The sequence below is a fragment of the Berkeleyomyces rouxiae genome (genome assembly GCF_048999995.1).
Source record: "Berkeleyomyces rouxiae strain 22BRR77 chromosome Unknown BrBRR77_ptg000009l, whole genome shotgun sequence".
In the NCBI taxonomy this organism is placed as follows: Eukaryota; Fungi; Ascomycota; class Sordariomycetes; order Microascales; family Ceratocystidaceae; genus Berkeleyomyces; species Berkeleyomyces rouxiae.
Window position 1 is genome coordinate 1,436,713 of NW_027396499.1, and position 17,080 is coordinate 1,453,792.

The following is a 17,080-nucleotide window of genomic DNA, read 5'->3' on the forward strand; positions in this document are numbered from 1 at the left end:
ATTTGACGAGCTTGTAACTATAGAAGAGAGCCAGGACCCCTTTCTCTCCGGCCTTTTCCTGCCGTGTCTCTCTGTTCCCCTTTTTGCCTTTAATTATCCTTGGACTTCCCTCCTCTGCTGGCTGGCCTCTTGTCCTCTCGATATCTTCGCGGTCTTGTCTTCGCTCATTCTGTTCAGTGCCTCTTCTGCTTCTTAACCTTGACCTCTGTGAGTGTCTCTCTGACAAACCCCCCGTCACCCATCCGTGCCCACTATTTCTTTTGTGTTGTGTTGTTCTGTCTAGGGTGTTTCTACACCTAGCCAGCCTCCTCCTCCCTCCCCATCTTCACGTCTTCCCCTCTCCTTGACCTTTTGCAAGCTGCGTCGGCAAGCAAAAACATCCCTGTACCATTCATCCCCTCTGCCTGCAAGTGATTTATTTATTTGTTTGTGCTCTCTCTCATTTTCATCCGCTAACTCTGCTAGAGACTCGCAGCAGGCTCTCCGACATCTCTCTGCCGACATATCCTGCCCCTCTCTTTTACCACTAGTTACCATTTAGCCAAACGATACTTGGACTTAGGCAGAGCCTACCCACTATAACCACAACCCCCCCTCAACAGGGGCCATATTCCAGATTCCACTTTTTGCCTGGAGCTCTGATCCCCAGCACGGCCCTGTCCACCCGCCCAAATCAAAGCTCATCGCAGCGTCCGATCGCCGAAAGCTGCCTGTGTCCTTCTTTTTCCCTTCTTCATCATCCGCTTCCTCCGCGCTTTGCATCTCCTTTGCAACATTTCTTTTTCTTTCTGTTCTTTCCATTAAACTCTCGGCCGGCTTTCCGAGAATCACATCTTCATCATGTCTCGTGCTGCTGCCCCTAACCCCACGGGCTCTCGCAAAATCTCCTTCAACGTCAGTGAGCAGTATGACATCCAAGATGTCGTCGGTGAGGGTGCCTACGGCGTAGTCTGGTAAGTTTGGCATTCTCCCCTTGTTCTGCGTAATCCGGCCATCATGCTAATAGTAGTCGCTCCATGTCAGCTCCGCCATTCACAAGCCTTCCGGCCAGAAGGTGGCCATCAAGAAGATTACACCTTTCGACCACTCCATGTTCTGTCTACGAACCCTGCGTGAAATGAAGCTCCTGCGCTACTTCAACCATGAGAACATCATTTCCATCCTGGATATCCAGAAGCCCCGGAGCTACGAGTCCTTCAATGAGGTGTATCTGATCCAGGTACGAACGTTCCCACTTTCCAGCGCCGCCGTTACGCTTGGACCACACAGCTACTGACACTCATAACAGGAGCTCATGGAGACCGACATGCATCGCGTTATTCGCACTCAGGACCTTTCCGACGACCACTGCCAGTATTTCATCTACCAGACTCTGCGTGCCCTGAAGGCCATGCACTCGGCCAATGTGCTTCATCGTGATCTGAAACCCTCAAACCTGCTGCTCAACGCCAACTGCGATCTCAAGGTTTGCGATTTTGGTCTGGCGCGTTCTGCCGCCTCGCAGGAGGACAACTCTGGCTTCATGACCGAGTACGTTGCCACTCGTTGGTACCGTGCTCCCGAGATCATGCTCACCTTCAAGGAGTACACCAAGGCTATTGATGTGTGGTCTGTTGGCTGTATCTTGGCTGAAATGCTGAGCGGAAAGCCTCTGTTCCCTGGAAAGGACTGTAAGTCGTCCCTCCCTGTCTTGCCCTATGGACCACGAAATCAACCCTACGTCACACTGCTAACTCGTTGAACCCCTTGCAGACCACCACCAACTGACCCTGATCCTCGATGTTCTCGGCACCCCTACCATGGAGGATTACTATGGCATCAAGTCCCGCCGTGCTCGGGAGTACATCCGTTCTCTTCCCTTCAAGAAGAAGGTTCCCTTCCGCACCCTGTTCCCCAAGTCGTCCGACCTAGCCCTCGATCTGCTCGAGAAGCTCCTAGCCTTCAACCCTGTCAAGCGCATCACTGTTGAAGATGCCTTGAAACACCCCTACCTGGAACCCTACCACGACCCCGATGATGAGCCCACCGCTCCCCCGATTCCCGAGGAATTCTTTGACTTTGACAAGCATAAGGATAACTTGACCAAGGAACAACTAAAGCAGCTGATCTACCAGGAGATCATGCGGTGAGCTGGACAATCAACACATGGCAGTTCGAAACTTAGAGAAATGTTTTTTTGTTTTAATATTACGAGATACCTAGCAATGGAGACGGCCCGTTTTGAATGTTTGATCTATGGTGTCATGAAGAACAAATGCTTGCATGCAGTTTTTGGAAATACAATCTTGTTAACAATAGAAACACGGCCATGTGGTAGATGTTGTGCTTAGCATGGCTTGTGGACTTCAACTTCCATCCCATCATGAATGTGTCTATGGCAATCAAAATCTTCAGGACTGAACAAGATTTGATGGCTTGCTTGTACCATCAAACCAAACTCCCGACATGGTGCTTGTACTTGGTTAGCTCACCCCTTCGATGCCTAATATAAGTGATGTTCCATGTTATATATCTCAGATGATATGGACCAAACAAGGCCAGAAGTGCCTAACACAATTCTATCAACAACAGCAAGAAACATGGCCCTAATCAAATAAGGCTCTCTGGGGTAATGTGTATATAGCACAACGGATTTCGTGCCCAGTGACGGGAACTGGGCATAGTGACGGCTCGTTGGCAGCGTGTTGGATAGAACAAGCAAGTAATGAAACAAGTCGTGAGAAATGATGAAGTGAAATTGCAAAATAGTATGTGTATACTTTTCTTCACAGTGTACGAGGATAGGCGTTGGTTGGAGTGCGATAGCAGGGACTTTTCAGGCTTCTCAGAGGCCATCTAATATCCAAAAAGGGCTAAACATTGTCATGTATTCTCCTTTTTGCTCCTGATGACGCCCGGAGGCTTGGAGCAGAGACGAATGGGATTTGCTAATATGTTCTACGCACCAACAACCCAAAGCTCGAGGCCCAAGATGCCAAACTTGTCGCCCTCATCCGACAGCGGCTCGTTGCCAAAGGTATCACACAGCGAGCTGCGCCCACGTTCCAGCGCGTTGTCGATCCACAGGCCGTAGTGGCCGCCGCCGGCGCCGAGGCTGAGGAAGCCGGCTTCGCAGTTGATGCAGTAGTCGTTTTCGCCGCTGTACGGAAACGCGTTGAAGCGAATCGACTCGAACGGGTCGACGGGCGTGTGTGGCCGTGACGAGGGGCCGGCGGCAGATGCGTTGGTCTTGCTCGCGGAGGACTCGGCGAGGAAGTTTTGTCTCGCGGGAGACGCAATGGTTGTGGCGCGGACGGCATTGGTGGTGTCTGCGGACGGCGGCGGCGGGAGCGGCACAAGCACCGAGGCGCGCCAGAGGAAGCACTCGCCGTTGCCAAAGTATGACGGAGATGGCCGTGGATATTCTGAGAGATAGCCGCCGAATGTCTAGAACGAAAAAAAAAAAAAAAAGAGGTCAGTCCACATGTTAGTTTTGGCACGAGAAGCAGATGCAACAATAGAGCGATGACAAGGGGGGAAGACGCATGGTGCAAAAGGGAGACGAAAGAAAACTTACCCCTCCCTCGCTATCCCGGACAACCAGTACAAAGCCGACCCTCTGGCCTTCGTACGCCCGCGCTTTGTTATACAGCGTTGCCAGACTAGCCCCGTCCTGTTCCAGGCTATACACTATGCGCCAGTGCTCCGACAGCTTCAGCCGCTCGGGCACCATGATGCGGATCTCCTCGGCCAGCGCAGTGCTCAGCAGGCGAGCACTGGGCGGCGTCGAAGCCTTGTAGCCCAACAAAACGACCGGGTCGAGCGGTGGGGGCTGGAACGGCGAGGGTATCCGCTTGTGATGCTGGTGGTGGTGTGTTGTTGTTGTTTTTGGGGCGTGGTAGTGGGAGCCGCGACTGGCTGCGGCGCTGGGCGCTCGGCTGGCGGCCGGCGAGGCATACGAGGACGAGGACGAGGAGGCCGTGGGATCGCGGGCGTCGGCGCGCGGAACCGAGGAGAAGTTGCGCGAAGGGTTGGGGTCTGGGTGAGACGAGTCTTGCGAGAAGCGACGCAGAAGCTCCCACATGGCGGATGGATGGCGGCGGGTGATTGGCTAGGGGGGGAGTCGAGGGAGTGAGGAAGTAGTTGGCCTGGCGAGAGTCTTGGTGAGAGTGTGGGCTCAATGGGCGCTGTCGAGTTGTTGCGGCTGGCTGAATCGGAGTTCGGGGGGTGGTGGTTATGTAACTAACTAGTTGAAAGAAAAGAACCATTAAGGGTTGATGTCACAGGGCCACAGTAGAAATACAAATAATACAGAGGCCCAGCGAAGCCAGCAGCTTGAGATAACAGACAAGGATAGAGCTTGCACGAATAACGTCAGAGCACCCCAAGAGTCCGCCAAGTAGCAAAACCAGCGGCCAGGCTATACACCAGAAATGCAATAAAAGGACCAGCGACTACAACATGGGCCTCGCAAAAACAGAGCATCCATACATTTTCTGTGACTCCAAAAAACAGAGTGTCGCGTGGCAAAGCGGCTCCCTCGCTGCCTGTCCGAGGCTTAGATTAGGGATCATTTACAGGGACTTTAGTGGGCATGCTCTGTTTTGCGGGGGGCGATTAACGGCGGTTACACTGAACGCCTGATGGTTGATTTTGCCTGGTCTGGCTTCGCATTGTCCTCGTCTGCGCCGGGTGGTTATGCATGACCAGTTCATAGTACAAGTAGTTGTTCACTAGTTGATTAGTTAGGGGGGTTTTCTTTTCTGCTTCTCCTTTGCCACCGGCAGCCTACCCCTCCCCTTTCAAGAAGAACCCCTCCTCGGCAGATTGTGCCGCGTCATATACTCCATGATACCGTCCCAAACCCCCGTCGGGCTGGGTTTCGCGGCACATACGTGCGGCTCATATCCAAATGAGTCGACCAGGTGAGCCCGTGTCGTCGGCCCAATCGTGGCTACAAAAACGCGCTGATCTCCCTGCCCGGGGACTGCCTTTCCGTCGGGTCCGAGCGCGCCGATAGTGCGCAGGAGGCCGTCGCAGCCCGTGGGCGAAAACACAACGGCCCAGACAAGATCGACAGGCGGTGCCCTGGAGGCATAGCCGTTGAGTAGGTTCTGAAGATCGCTTTCAAACGAAGCCATCTGGCCCGTGCCGTAGACAACCAGTTCGTCGACTTGAATGCGCCGGTCTACAGGCAGTTCCGGGTCCATCAACGACTTGGGAATAATGTCCCGTCGTTGTTCGCCCACCGAAAACAAAAGCCCCGGCAAAGTTGGGCGGTCGACATACCAGGCTCGGTAGTGCTCAAGCATGTATTTAGCAAGGGCTTCGCCGTTTCCGGTTTCTTCGCCAAAAATCTGGAACGGCGCGTCGGGATGAGCAGCGGCGGCGAGGGCCCGCGTAGTAGCCGGCCCAACACTGTAAAAAGGAACATGGCCGAGGCCATCGGGCCACGCATTTCCGTACTCTATTTGTTTTCTAGTTAGCATCAAGAAGCACCGGCATACGGCACAGCAGAACTCGCTCATTCATCAAGCTGGCACCGGCACTCTTACTTTTGCGGCCTTGCTCAAGAACATGGGCAAATGCCTCGACGGCCCTTTGTGAAGTAAAGATCAAGCCGCCATACTGACAAGCCTTGCCAGCGCCTACGCTGCCATCGTACAGGATCTTGTGTAGCTGGGCAATGCCGTCCTCGTCAAAGTGGTGATGTAGGACAGGCACAAAGGTGGGATCAAAGAAGGCCGCCGAGCAAGATGCTGAGCTGGCGCTGGAGGTTTCTGCAGCTTCTCTGCCACCTCCGCCCTGGGCTTGTGGCTCTGGACGGCCAAACAGGTCCTGGTATGCATCTGTTGGGGTCGAGGCGGTTTTCAGGAGAAGAACTGGTATTTTGCCGCCTTTGGCTGCCGAAGCTTGCGATGACGGTTCCATGGTGGGAGCAGGGTATTAGCCTTGAACAAATATCTGTTTAATGCCAACAGCAGCTGTTATATGAAGAGACCAAGTACAATACTGAGCAAGATTCCACGCTGGGATCTCTAATTCCAAAGTTCAAAGCTTTACAGCTTCGATTCGACACATTCATTGGTGGCTCTCTTGATGTCAATTTCTTAGTGGGGCACACGGAGTGTACTTATAGATGTACCCGTGCCGGTACCTGTACCTTGGGTCCACCAGAGATAAGATAACGCGGTAGAATCACGCTAGAATCCCGAAAGCTGTTTCCTTCCCGGCTCACTATAGACACTACAAGGGGTGGATCCGAAGCTTGCTTACCAATTGTTCCTTGGCTCAACTTCAACGACACATACTTAACTGTACCAGTTGCCAGCCCTTCCCCATTGAGCCCTTGGACAGATTTTCTGCTTGCTTTGCTGTATATGAGGGTTTCTTGGCTTCTTTCTTGCTTTAGTGCTACCTGACCTTTTGTTGCCAGCTAGCTACCTGCTCGCTCCCTTAAGTCTCACCTGGCTTTGACTTGCACATGAGACTGTGGCTGTACGCTTGAGCGAGTCTTATAACACTCAAGACGGACCGATATTATAGCAAAACACAACACCAAGCCAGCACACTCAACTCCCGGGTAGTAAAGAACAGCGGCCAGGATGACAGCTGAGAACACGCCTTCCTCTCATACGCAACAAGAAGACCCATCGGGTGCTGTGTCTAAGAACATCGGAAACAATGCATCGAGTGACGTGACGCCCAAACAGATTCCCAAGGGGGTGGTGCTAGGCAAGGATGGCAAGCCGTAAGTATATCACAACACTTTCGGAAAACACGCCACGACGCTGTGGTGACATATGATGAATATCCACCCACTAACACGTACGTCCAGCTGCCGCTCATGCACATCCTTTGCTTCGTGGGCCTCACAGACCAAATCGTCGATCAGAGCCGCAGAAAAGCCCGCCTTGGTAGCCACAACCCCTTCCATCCCAGCCGACTGCCCGCCTGACGTTGAGGCTCTGGGGCGCTCTTCATGGACGCTCCTACACTCCATGGCCGCCAGTTACCCCGAGCAGCCGTCTCCCGGCCAGCAGAGTGACATGCTTTCGTTTGTCAAACTGTTTTCCAAGTTGTACCCCTGCTGGGTGTGTGCCGAGGACTTTCAAGCATACTTGGCTCGGGACGAGCCCCGTGTCAAGAGCCGCGCAGATTTTGGTCAGTGGCTCTGTGGGGCACATAATGAGGTGAACGTGAAACTTGGAAAGCCGGTGTTTGATTGTTCCAAGTGGGAGGAACGTTGGCGGACAGGGTGGAAAGATGGGCGTTGTGATTAAAGGTGTGTGACATCTATTATGTATATAATAGGGTTAAGTTAGGGTATTGAACCAAGCACGGAAAAATACGGCGGTTAACATGATAGAATTTTCTCCACTCATTCTCCCAATGAAAAACATCCATAATAGTTTTATCTTTTGGACTGTGATCTCGGTCGCCGGTAGCTTTATGCAATCCCAATGATTGCGTGCTAACCAGGAGACCCACGCCGCCTTCTCCGGTGGGCTGCAGGCAGAATTGATCGACAAACATACGGATTCAGCATTAGCGGCGACGTACATGCAAATGTCAAGAGCGAAGTCTCACACACAGAAACACCACATGCCGGCACTTTTCCAACACGAGACAAGCCCAATCTGCCTAGCTGGCTGTCTTGCTCGGCGCATTGCGGCTCGCCGGAGCTCAAAACGAGCGCGGCCGGTCTTTCAGTCGCTCTTAAGATTTCATGGCCCTCTCACCAGTCAAATCATGCCACAAGCACACTATTCGCTAGGCTAAAAGCACGGTTCATAGAGAGAGCGAACAGAGCATTCTAGATACACCCTGCATTGAACTTGTCTGGCGAATTCTCGACTCACTTCACTGCGAAGTAGTCTGATGATTCCATTTCAAGTGGGGCATCTGCAAACATCACTCGATGCGTCTGGACTCGGCTGGCCGCACACAATGGGCCATCCCTGGGCGAGTCGGATAGGCGGTTTTATTCATTTTTATGTGGTTTATTCTCTTTTCTCCTCTTTTTTCTTTGCATCACGTTTTCCCCTGCGCATGCAATAATTCACGTATGTTCAGGTCGTTATACCCATAGCCAACTAACCAAATGTGAGGCGAAAAAAAGATAAGGAATAATGGGTGGCCTTGACCTTGAGATAGTCCCAAAACGTAACTATCAAAGCTCTGATATCCATCGCTCCAAAGAGCAAGCACCTGCTTTTGCTCACGCTCTTACAGCGGCGTCCCGCGGCGGCGATTGCAGTTGCTCTTTTGAGCTCTCTTGTTTCCCGGCATGAAACACATATAAAGCTGTCTGCCGTCCCCTTCTCCTCACTGTCCCGAAGAAAAAACTTATTCATCATCATTCTTCATTGATTCTTCACACCCCTCACTTCTTCTCCTTTCTCCCTCATCACAACCAATCTCTCAAAAGAACTCGCTTCTTTCACCCATTCTCCTCACTAGCTATGGATGCCTCTATTGAAAAGCCCGTGGCTGTGGCCGAGTACCTGTTTGAGAGACTCAAGCAGCTCGGCATCAAGTCGGTCCACGGTCTTCCCGGCGACTACAACCTGGTGGCTCTTGACTATCTCATTGAGAGCGGCCTCAACTGGGTTGGCAACGTCAATGAGCTGAACGCCGGTAAGTCTACCTGCCCTGGAGACCTTCTCTTATGATTTTTTCCTGCAATATCACAGCTTAGAGGAGAAGCTCTAAGCTCCCTCGCCCCCTCCTTCAACGGAGCTCTCTCATTGGCCCAGCTTCCGCCGTCTGACCCCTGATATACTGTCCGACCACTAACTCGCTTATTTCTTCCCACTTTTAGCTTACGCTGCCGATGGTTATGCCCGTGTGTCTGGCCTGTCCGCCCTGGTTACCACATTCGGTGTTGGTGAGCTTTCGGCTATCAATGGCCTTGCCGGTGCCTACTCGGAGCACATCCCCATTGTCCACATTGTCGGCTGCCCCTCCACTGTTTCTCAGCGCTCTAGCCAGCTGCTGCATCACACCCTTGGCAATGGCGACTTCAAAGTTTTTGAGCACATGAACTCGCACGTCTCATGCCATGTTGCCAACCTGACCGATGTCGTCACTGCCCCCGCCGATATCGACCGCGCTCTGCGCCAGTGCGTGCTCATGTCGCGCCCCGTCTACATCATGCTGCCCACCGACCTTACTGAGAAGAAGGTCGACGGAGCTCGCCTCAAGGTGCCCATCAGCACCGCCGAGCCTCCCAACGATCCCGAGACCGAGAAATATGTTGTTGATGTTTGCCTCAAGTACATCCACCGCGCCCATCGCCCCGTGATTCTGGTTGATGCTTGCGCTGTCCGCCACAATGTCCTGGACGAGGTTCATGACTTGCTGGAGAAGACCCAGTTCCCCGTCTTTGTCACTCCCATGGGCAAGTCAGCTGTTAATGAGACCTGCAAGACCTACGGCGGCGTGTATGCCGGTGATGTTTCCAAGCCTCATGTCAAGGATATCGTCGAGAACTCTGATTTAATTCTCTCTATCGGTTCGTTGAAGGTAAGATTTTTATCCGCTACAGTACATGGGCACTCAATGACCACCTGCTAACATTAAACCCTTTTTTCAGAGTGACTTCAACACTGCCGGCTTCTCATACCGCACTTCCCAGCTTCAAACCATTGACTTCCACAGCGACAGCATTGTAGTCCGCTACTCTCAGTACCCCGGTATCAGAATGAAGAACGTTTTGCGCAAGATTATCGACCAGATCGATACTTCCAAGATCTCTGCCACTCCTCTCCCTCCCGTCACCCCTGATGTTGAGATGGCCGATACCAGCTCTACCGATGAAATTACCCAGGCCTGGTTCTGGCCTCGCATGAGCAGCTACCTGCGTGAAAACGACGTCGTCATCACTGAAACCGGTACCGCCAACTTTGGTATTTGGGACACTAAATTCCCTCGCGGTGTCAAGGCACTTTCACAAGTGCTTTGGGGATCCATTGGCTGGGCTGGTGGTGCTATCCAGGGTGCTTCCTTGGCTGTCAAGGATTTCAACCTGCCCTCCCGTCCGATTTTGTTCATTGGTGATGGCTCATTCCAGTTGACTGCCCAGGAACTCAGCACCTGTCTCAGACATAACCTGAAGCCTACCATGTAAGTTCCCTTTCGCTTCCATGAAAAGAGCATCTCATGCATCATATACTATCGAATAGCTACTAACCTGCGCTTTTAGCTTTGTCATTTGCAACGATGGCTACACCATTGAGCGTTTCATTCACGGCGAGACTGCCACCTACAACGATGTGGCCACCTGGAAGTACAAGGAGCTGGTACGGGTGTTTGGTGGCAACGAGAACAACTCCAGAACCTACCAGGTCAAGACCACTGGTGAACTCGAGCTTCTCTTGGCCGACGAGGAATTCGCAGCTGCCGATGTTCTCCAGTTTGTTGAGCTGTACATGCCCAAGATGGATGCCCCTCGTGCCATGATCATGATTGCCGAGGTCAACGCCAAAAACAACACCAAGGTCGACTAAGCATCGGTGGGTAGTTTGAGAAAAATTCTCCAGTTTGCTGATTGGGTGTACAATGTTTGTTTTTGATTACGATTTTGAGATGTTTCTTTCATAAAGGTAAAAATTCGCCTGTTTGTTTTTCATTACTTGTATCTTCCACTCAGTCCTCTTTTTTTTCTTGACAACCAGTTGTCAGAATGATGTATAATATCAAACTCTTCTTTTCGTATTATTATTACTCCGTTTTACGCCGTAGTGACTCCTCTTTTCGTACATTGTCTGTTGTATTTGCTGTAATTTCGTGATATCATGTCAGTAACCCCTGTGATATAACCCTGGCGATAAGCACGTGACTATCTCAAATGTGGAAATTTGCAGTTACTTGATGTCAACGCGAATAACTTGTGAACCTTGAAAACGTATTGCAGCCAACTTTTGCTTCAATTACGACAAACACAAATCAATTTTAGCAAATTTTCTCAAACTACTAGATATTTTGGGGTTTTGCCATATCTTAATCTTTGTCGTAAACTGAACTCGGTTTGGCATATTGCGCAATGGGCGACAAGAGAAAGGAAGGTCCTGGTGGTGGACAGCGCGGAGGCCAGAACAAGAAGAACAAGGTAATATTATGTGCTGGAAAAGCTTGAGAGGGTGTGCTAAGCCTTGAGCTTTGCGATAACCCAAGTCCACCTCAACAGACCACTGGCAAGATGCTAACATTCTCTCTCAGGGATCTCACCAAGGAAGATGGCAGACGCCTCACCAGAAGGCCAAGATGGCCAATCGCTCAGCGATGGGCAACAAGGTCGACGCCGGCGATGTCGGAATCTGGGTGACCTGCCAGCGCAAGCTGGAGAAGAAGGCCATCAACGAAATGATTTCAATCTGTGACGAGCTCTGTGAAAAGCTTTACGGCATCAGCCCGCCCACCGAGGAGGAAAAGGACAACTACTTCAACAACAAGCCTGTCAAGGAGGCTGCGTCTCAGGACGACGAAGACGAAGACGAAGACGAGGACATTGAAGCCTCTATCAAGAAAGAGTTGGAAGGCATGAAGCCGACGCGCGGCGCGCCCGCGGCGCGCAAGCCGCTGCGCTCGACGTTTCTGCCCATCAACCTGGGCTGCGAATCCGTCTTCTTCATGCGCACGTTCGCGCCCGTCGATCCCGTGCAGCTGGCGCTGGCTATTTGCGAGGACGCGCGCATGTGCGCGCGCCCGCGCGACCGCAAGTCGCGCTACGTGAACCGGCTGACGCCCGTGGCTGGCACGGCCAAGGCGACGGACGCAGCGGTCGTTGGGTTGGCGCGCGAGGTGCTGCGGCCGGTGTTCAAGCTTCGGCCGGCGGCGGTGGTGGAGGAGAAGAAGAATGAGACGGCGGAGTCGGTGCACGGGAGTGAGAGCGCGGAGAGTGTGAAGCCTGAGGAGGCTTGTGTTGTTGAGGATGAGGTTGAGGTGCCTGCGCACACGGTAAGTTCATTTCTGGGATCTAGATATGGATCTTGTGGTCTTTTGGTTGGATGGGGTTGTCATTGGAAGCTTCATTATTGCTTTTGCTATTGGACTTTCCTTGGCCGAGTAACTATTCCGTGGCTCGAAATACACTGACACCTCCATCTCCTAGTACGCAATCCGCACCTCCAAGCGCAATCACAACAATCTGTCGACTGATTCGGTCGTCAAGAGCGTTGCCGGTCAAATCAGCTTGCCGCACAAAGTCAATCTCACCAATCCCAACAAGATAGTGTTGATTGACATCTTCAGAGTGAGTTGTGAACAACTAGTTTTTCATTTCCCTTGAAGCATTTCTAACGTGTATACTTTTTTCCCCCGCGGATTAGAACATTGCAGGCATGTCAGTTGTTGATGGCGGCGACTTTGAACGTCTACGCAAGTTCAACCTCGACTCTATTTACAAGCTGGCCTTGGACGAGGCGGCAGTGTCTAGAAAAGAAGCAAAGCCCGAGTCCGAGTCGACTGAAATGCCTGTTCCGGAGAAGCATGATGAGACTGCCGTGGCGCAGGCTGAGCAGCCAGAACAGACGCAGGATGTGTCAACACAAGAAGAAGCTGTCGGTGACAAGAATATGGTGGGTGAAGTCTAGAATCTTGGGGTAGTTGGTTGGTCCAATATCCAAGCGTGTATTGAAGCTAGCTACTTTTACATTTACAGTATAATTGTATGATGTCTAATTCGCATCTATGGCTATATGGGAGAATTGTTTGTTTGGCAAACGAATCGTTTCAACATCACAGCTACAGCTACAGCTAAGCGCAGTACGACTTGGGTGGTTTCTCGTACTTTTCTCTTCCGTCACGGTCCATTTTAGGAATGCATACAAGTGGCATCACATACCAAACGTTAACTAATGGATTGATCCCATCCCGCGCCCCCGGCAACATCTACCGCAATCTGTAGTACTGTGAAAAAGAAATAATGTGAGTACAGATAATTGGCGTAAAGAATTTACAGCGTGTTTTCATCTTTAGCCAACCATTCTCTTTAAGCCTCTTTACATGGGCGCCATCTCGCCAGATATCCAGATAGTAACGAGCTGTGAGATTGGAAGCCGTCGTCCGGCCACGCTCCTTTCTTCTTCAGCTGGTCAGCCAAGGCGGTTAACGTTACAAATTGCCGTTCCGGGGTATAGAGAATAGGACTAACTAGTACTCTGCTTCTCGCTCCTCACTCCTGGCCATCCCTTGTTAGCTTCTGCGTAGGGAGGCAGGCGAGGCCAAAACCAAAGCAAACAATATTCTACTCGTTCATAATAGTGTCTGTCAGACAACGGCAGTGGGAAGGCTGCATGTCTCCCAAGTAGCATACAGAGGCCACATCATCTTGTATGATGGGGACTTTTCCTGTAGGTGAGTCGTGAACTAATATACGATGAGACATATAGTTAGTTAACTAGTTAGTACTTGTAGCGCGCATGGGTTCTACAAACGAACAATAGCCATGAGCTGGACAAGCCACCTCTCCCAATATCTATGTTCTTATGGCCTAGAGAGACTGCCAGACCCAGACGAACTGAGGCTCAGTCCCCTAGGCACATACATACATATATATATATGGCTGTGATGTGATGGGAATGTAGTGCAACTCGAGCCCTTATAGCCAAAGTCTCGGGTGAAAGTCCCAGAAATAGAAATCATCAGCCCGGCAGTTTGTATGTTATGTGGAGGCCGTTTGATCACAGCCGAGATGAGAAGCGTCAAACCATCAGCCGAGATGTTTGGAAGAATAAGCTTACATGGAGAGGTGCATCTTGAAGAGGCGAAGTGACGTAGTCATTGATAGCACAAAGACAGAGCTTGTTTTTCTTTTGGTTCTATGTATCTACATGTGTTGGTGGGTAGGTGAAGGAAGCTGGCCGGCTGAGGCTGTACACGGGGGCAAGTTTGAAGAGGGAAGAAAAGGAGGTAGAGTAGCGAGCTTGTTGTGACTATTTGCGTAGTTAGATGTACGAAACATACGAAACCAGTCTACCGAAGCGATGTTGCGTCGTGCTTATCAGTACATCCGAACCCTAAGAACAGAACATGGTGGTGACAATAACTACATATGTACTTGGATCCCACAAAGCTGGAGATATCTCGTGCGGAGATAAAACAAAAGGATTCGCCCACAGCACTGTTCTGATACAGTCTAGAAAACTCCAAGAAGCAGAAACGAAGTGCAAAATGAGACCTAACCGCGTAATGTTTTCGAGCCGGCCAGCCTGTTTACACAAGTTCCAGCGAGCTGAAGAAAACAAATCACAAAGGGAGGGCGACGGGGGGAGGGGCTCTGATTGGCTCAATCTGAGAGCCGAAACCCATATCAGACGAAAAGAGAAGCGTCTAATATGTATGTATGTATGTATGTATGTACATACATACTACATATGTGCAGGGGGCGGAATTAAGAAGCAGTCTCTGCCACGATATAGCGATACAAGTTTTAAAGTGCGGAACAAAAAAAAAAGCAGTGCACATCTTATCCCCCTTTTTGCTGCTCGCTTAGAAGGGGCGAGGGGGATCCACTATGGACATCTCGACTGAAATATTGGCTGGCAGAGGTGGTTTGGCGACTGGCTGTGCCTTTTTTTTTTCTTTCTTTTTTGTTTTCTGGATGTGGCCTGTCTTTGAGCCTGCAGGACGGGCTGAATGCTCGCTGGCGACCTGTTGATGTTGATCTTCGGCTGCTGGCATGAGGGGAGAGGTGAAGCCAGGGACAACAGGGCAATGCGGCGGGAATCGTTTGGATGGTGTCAGGCTGGTGGGAGGAGTCTGCTTGTTCGTGCATTGGCAATTGCTGGACACACGGGCTCCCATGGCGCCGTGTGAATTGCCAGGCCGTCAGACGTGTGTGCGGGCTGGTGTCTTTGTCCTTGTCGCCTCTTTTCTTCGTGGCTCTTTGTATATATGCATGTACATAGATACATGCATATAAATCTCTGCCTCCACTTGTACGCCTGGAGAGCGGGTTGATGCCGGCAGGATTTGGTGTTACTAGGGCCCCACAAAACGGATATCCAGAAAAGAAAAAAAAAAGCTTGACACCCAGATCCATTTATTCGCCCAAGACAGGATGCGATGCGTTCGCTTGTTCTGGCCAATAGGAGGCGTCTGGGAGCGAGAAAGAGCCCACCTTGCTGATCTCCTTGTCCAGCAACGCAACCTTGGATCTTTGCGCCTTCACGTTCCCTGCATTTTCGCTCTTGGGCGAGGAGGGCAGCGCAGGTGGAACGGGACTTGGTTTGATCTGCTGGTCCAGGAGCGCCAGAGAGTCGGAGTACTTCTGGTGAGGTATATATGAGGCGGCCTCGTGAGCTAATTACGCCTGGCGGCCGCGGTGGTGTCTCCACCACTCTCGCCTAACAAAGAGCCAGGCGAGAAGCTGGCTGGCGTGGCATGGCATGGCATGAAGCCATATCAGAGAACCCTGGAACCGCAGCGTGGGCCGCATGTAAGTAAGCATGGAAGGGAGCCTGTGCGGAAATGCGCTTGGCCCGCCGGCCAGACAAGTCCTTTTAGGTTGTCTCGCCCGAGCCAGTGCTCGCCAGAACGGGGATGGGGCATTCATTGCCGGAGCTGAGAGGGAAGAGGACACTCGCTCTCATCGCGGAGTTTGGAGTCTGCATATGACAGGTGTAGCAGTACTAAGCTTCGAGTAGTGCCGTGCCGTGCCTTGGTTGTGCGCATGGTATGGCCTTTATATGTATTCCAGAACATGATGACTGGGGGCAACACGCTCACCCTGTCGCTTGTGAAAGACGCTTCGAGTAACGCAAGCCACTTGTGTCTTTCTTTGTTGGAAATGAGGGGAGCGGGGAGGGGAGCGGGGAGGGGAGCGAGGGGGCTGGCAAAGAGAAAGGGCCACTGCAACACTGTTGTTGAGATTTGGCGTGATAGCTGGCCAGAGCCAGAGCAGACAGACCGACAGCGGTCACGGTGAGATCTTTGAGACTTGCTGGGAGTTCCTGCAAGTTCCGCCAGGGCCACCCAGACCAGGTGCAGCGGCTTTGTTTTGATCCTTGGATGGTTGTGCCTTGTCAAACTCATCCTTTCTCGCTTGTGGGAGACTGGATGACGAAGCTTGACTCTAAGCTTGGACACTAAGAAAGCAGAGCCCGCTGGTAACAAGACCAAGAGCCCCCAAGGGTCTGTACCAGCCAGTAAGTACATACACATGTAGTTAGGCATGCATGTGTACATAGTTACATGCTTGTTTACAAACCGCACACCACACATCTCACATTTCACACCTCGCCAGCAAGCCCATTGCCTCCGGGAATCATCCGCAGCCCAGGCCAAGAAGAAAGCCCGCACCGGCGGAACTCCAACAGAGGGAGCCCGAGATTGAAGTTGAAGTCGAGATTGCTTCCGTTTCCGCTTCTCGCTTTTCTTTTTATAGTCTTTTTTTCTTCACGCAGAAACTGCCCAGAGTACTAGGTCCGGCCTAGCGTGCCTGCCTCTTTCTGTAGAACATCACGGAGGATCAAGCTCCTTCCTTGGCCGTCCGATTCCACGGCCTTCTATCAATCACCGCGCCGAGGCCACGCATCTCCATCTAAAACTTTTCCCGTGGACTCATCTTTGTTGCCCACTTCCGCCCCCGTCACCCGGCCCGAATCAAGTCTCCGGCGAAGTCTCTGCCGATGTTGCGCTTGGTGAACTCCACACGTTTGCCCTTTAGATGACCGCTGGCCTCTCTGGTAACCTATATTGCCGACTCACTGTGGCTCCTCCTCTCCGCCAGACCCAGTCCACCCCCCTCCTCTCCTCCCCAGCGATCCCTGGGCCTGTTTAAGTCCAAGCGTCCGGCTGCTGAGCCCGCCTCGCCAAGAGAGCACTACAGCCACGACCACCACGCAAAGTACCAGGCAAACTTCGTTCTTCCTGGCGCTGCCATCTCACCAGCCGTGGCACCGCTATCCGCTCCATTCTCCGGCCCGCGGACTTGGACTCCATCCTGGACAGATCCTGCTGTCGTCGTCTGTGGCGCATGTGCTGTCCCATAAGCTGCGTGTCCACTGCTGTAGCCGTCTATCTTTTGTATTCCACCCGAGTCTGCTTCTTGCTTCCACCCACCCCATTTGCTGGCCGTGTCGCCTACGTTAACCTA

At 51.9% G+C, this 17,080-nt stretch overlaps 6 protein-coding genes across 6 annotated transcripts; 4 read left to right on the forward strand and 2 right to left on the reverse strand.

The window, feature by feature from the left end:
- Positions 1-840: 840 nt before the first annotated feature.
- Positions 841-2,129, forward strand: BROUX77_006982 (uncharacterized protein; the record flags this gene model as incomplete). The annotated part of the gene is made up of 4 exons (XM_073752026.1): positions 841-953; positions 1,024-1,219; positions 1,289-1,670; positions 1,753-2,129. The coding sequence occupies 4 exons, from the start codon at positions 841-843 to the stop codon at positions 2,127-2,129; spliced, it is 1,068 nt and encodes a 355-aa protein (XP_073603129.1).
- An 808-nt stretch (positions 2,130-2,937) lies between these two features.
- Positions 2,938-4,063, reverse strand: BROUX77_006983 (uncharacterized protein; the record flags this gene model as incomplete). Its single annotated transcript, XM_073752027.1, has 2 exons — positions 2,938-3,426; positions 3,557-4,063. The coding sequence occupies 2 exons, from the start codon at positions 4,061-4,063 to the stop codon at positions 2,938-2,940; spliced, it is 996 nt and encodes a 331-aa protein (XP_073603130.1).
- A 718-nt stretch (positions 4,064-4,781) lies between these two features.
- BROUX77_006984 (uncharacterized protein) lies at positions 4,782-5,910 on the reverse strand (the record flags this gene model as incomplete). The annotated part of the gene is made up of 2 exons (XM_073752028.1): positions 4,782-5,446; positions 5,535-5,910. 2 exons carry the CDS (start codon positions 5,908-5,910, stop codon positions 4,782-4,784), a joined length of 1,041 nt encoding a protein of 346 aa, XP_073603131.1.
- Positions 5,911-6,584: 674 nt separating this feature from the next.
- BROUX77_006985 (uncharacterized protein) lies at positions 6,585-7,262 on the forward strand (the record flags this gene model as incomplete). Its single annotated transcript, XM_073752029.1, has 2 exons — positions 6,585-6,730; positions 6,818-7,262. 2 exons carry the CDS (start codon positions 6,585-6,587, stop codon positions 7,260-7,262), a joined length of 591 nt encoding a protein of 196 aa, XP_073603132.1.
- Positions 7,263-8,444: 1,182 nt separating this feature from the next.
- On the forward strand, positions 8,445-10,490 carry BROUX77_006986 (uncharacterized protein; the record flags this gene model as incomplete). Its single annotated transcript, XM_073752031.1, has 4 exons — positions 8,445-8,619; positions 8,804-9,507; positions 9,578-10,107; positions 10,187-10,490. The coding sequence occupies 4 exons, from the start codon at positions 8,445-8,447 to the stop codon at positions 10,488-10,490; spliced, it is 1,713 nt and encodes a 570-aa protein (XP_073603133.1).
- A 536-nt stretch (positions 10,491-11,026) lies between these two features.
- Positions 11,027-12,575, forward strand: BROUX77_006987 (uncharacterized protein; the record flags this gene model as incomplete). Its single annotated transcript, XM_073752032.1, has 4 exons — positions 11,027-11,092; positions 11,203-11,940; positions 12,095-12,235; positions 12,312-12,575. The coding sequence occupies 4 exons, from the start codon at positions 11,027-11,029 to the stop codon at positions 12,573-12,575; spliced, it is 1,209 nt and encodes a 402-aa protein (XP_073603134.1).
- Between the last annotated feature and the right edge of the window lie 4,505 nt (positions 12,576-17,080).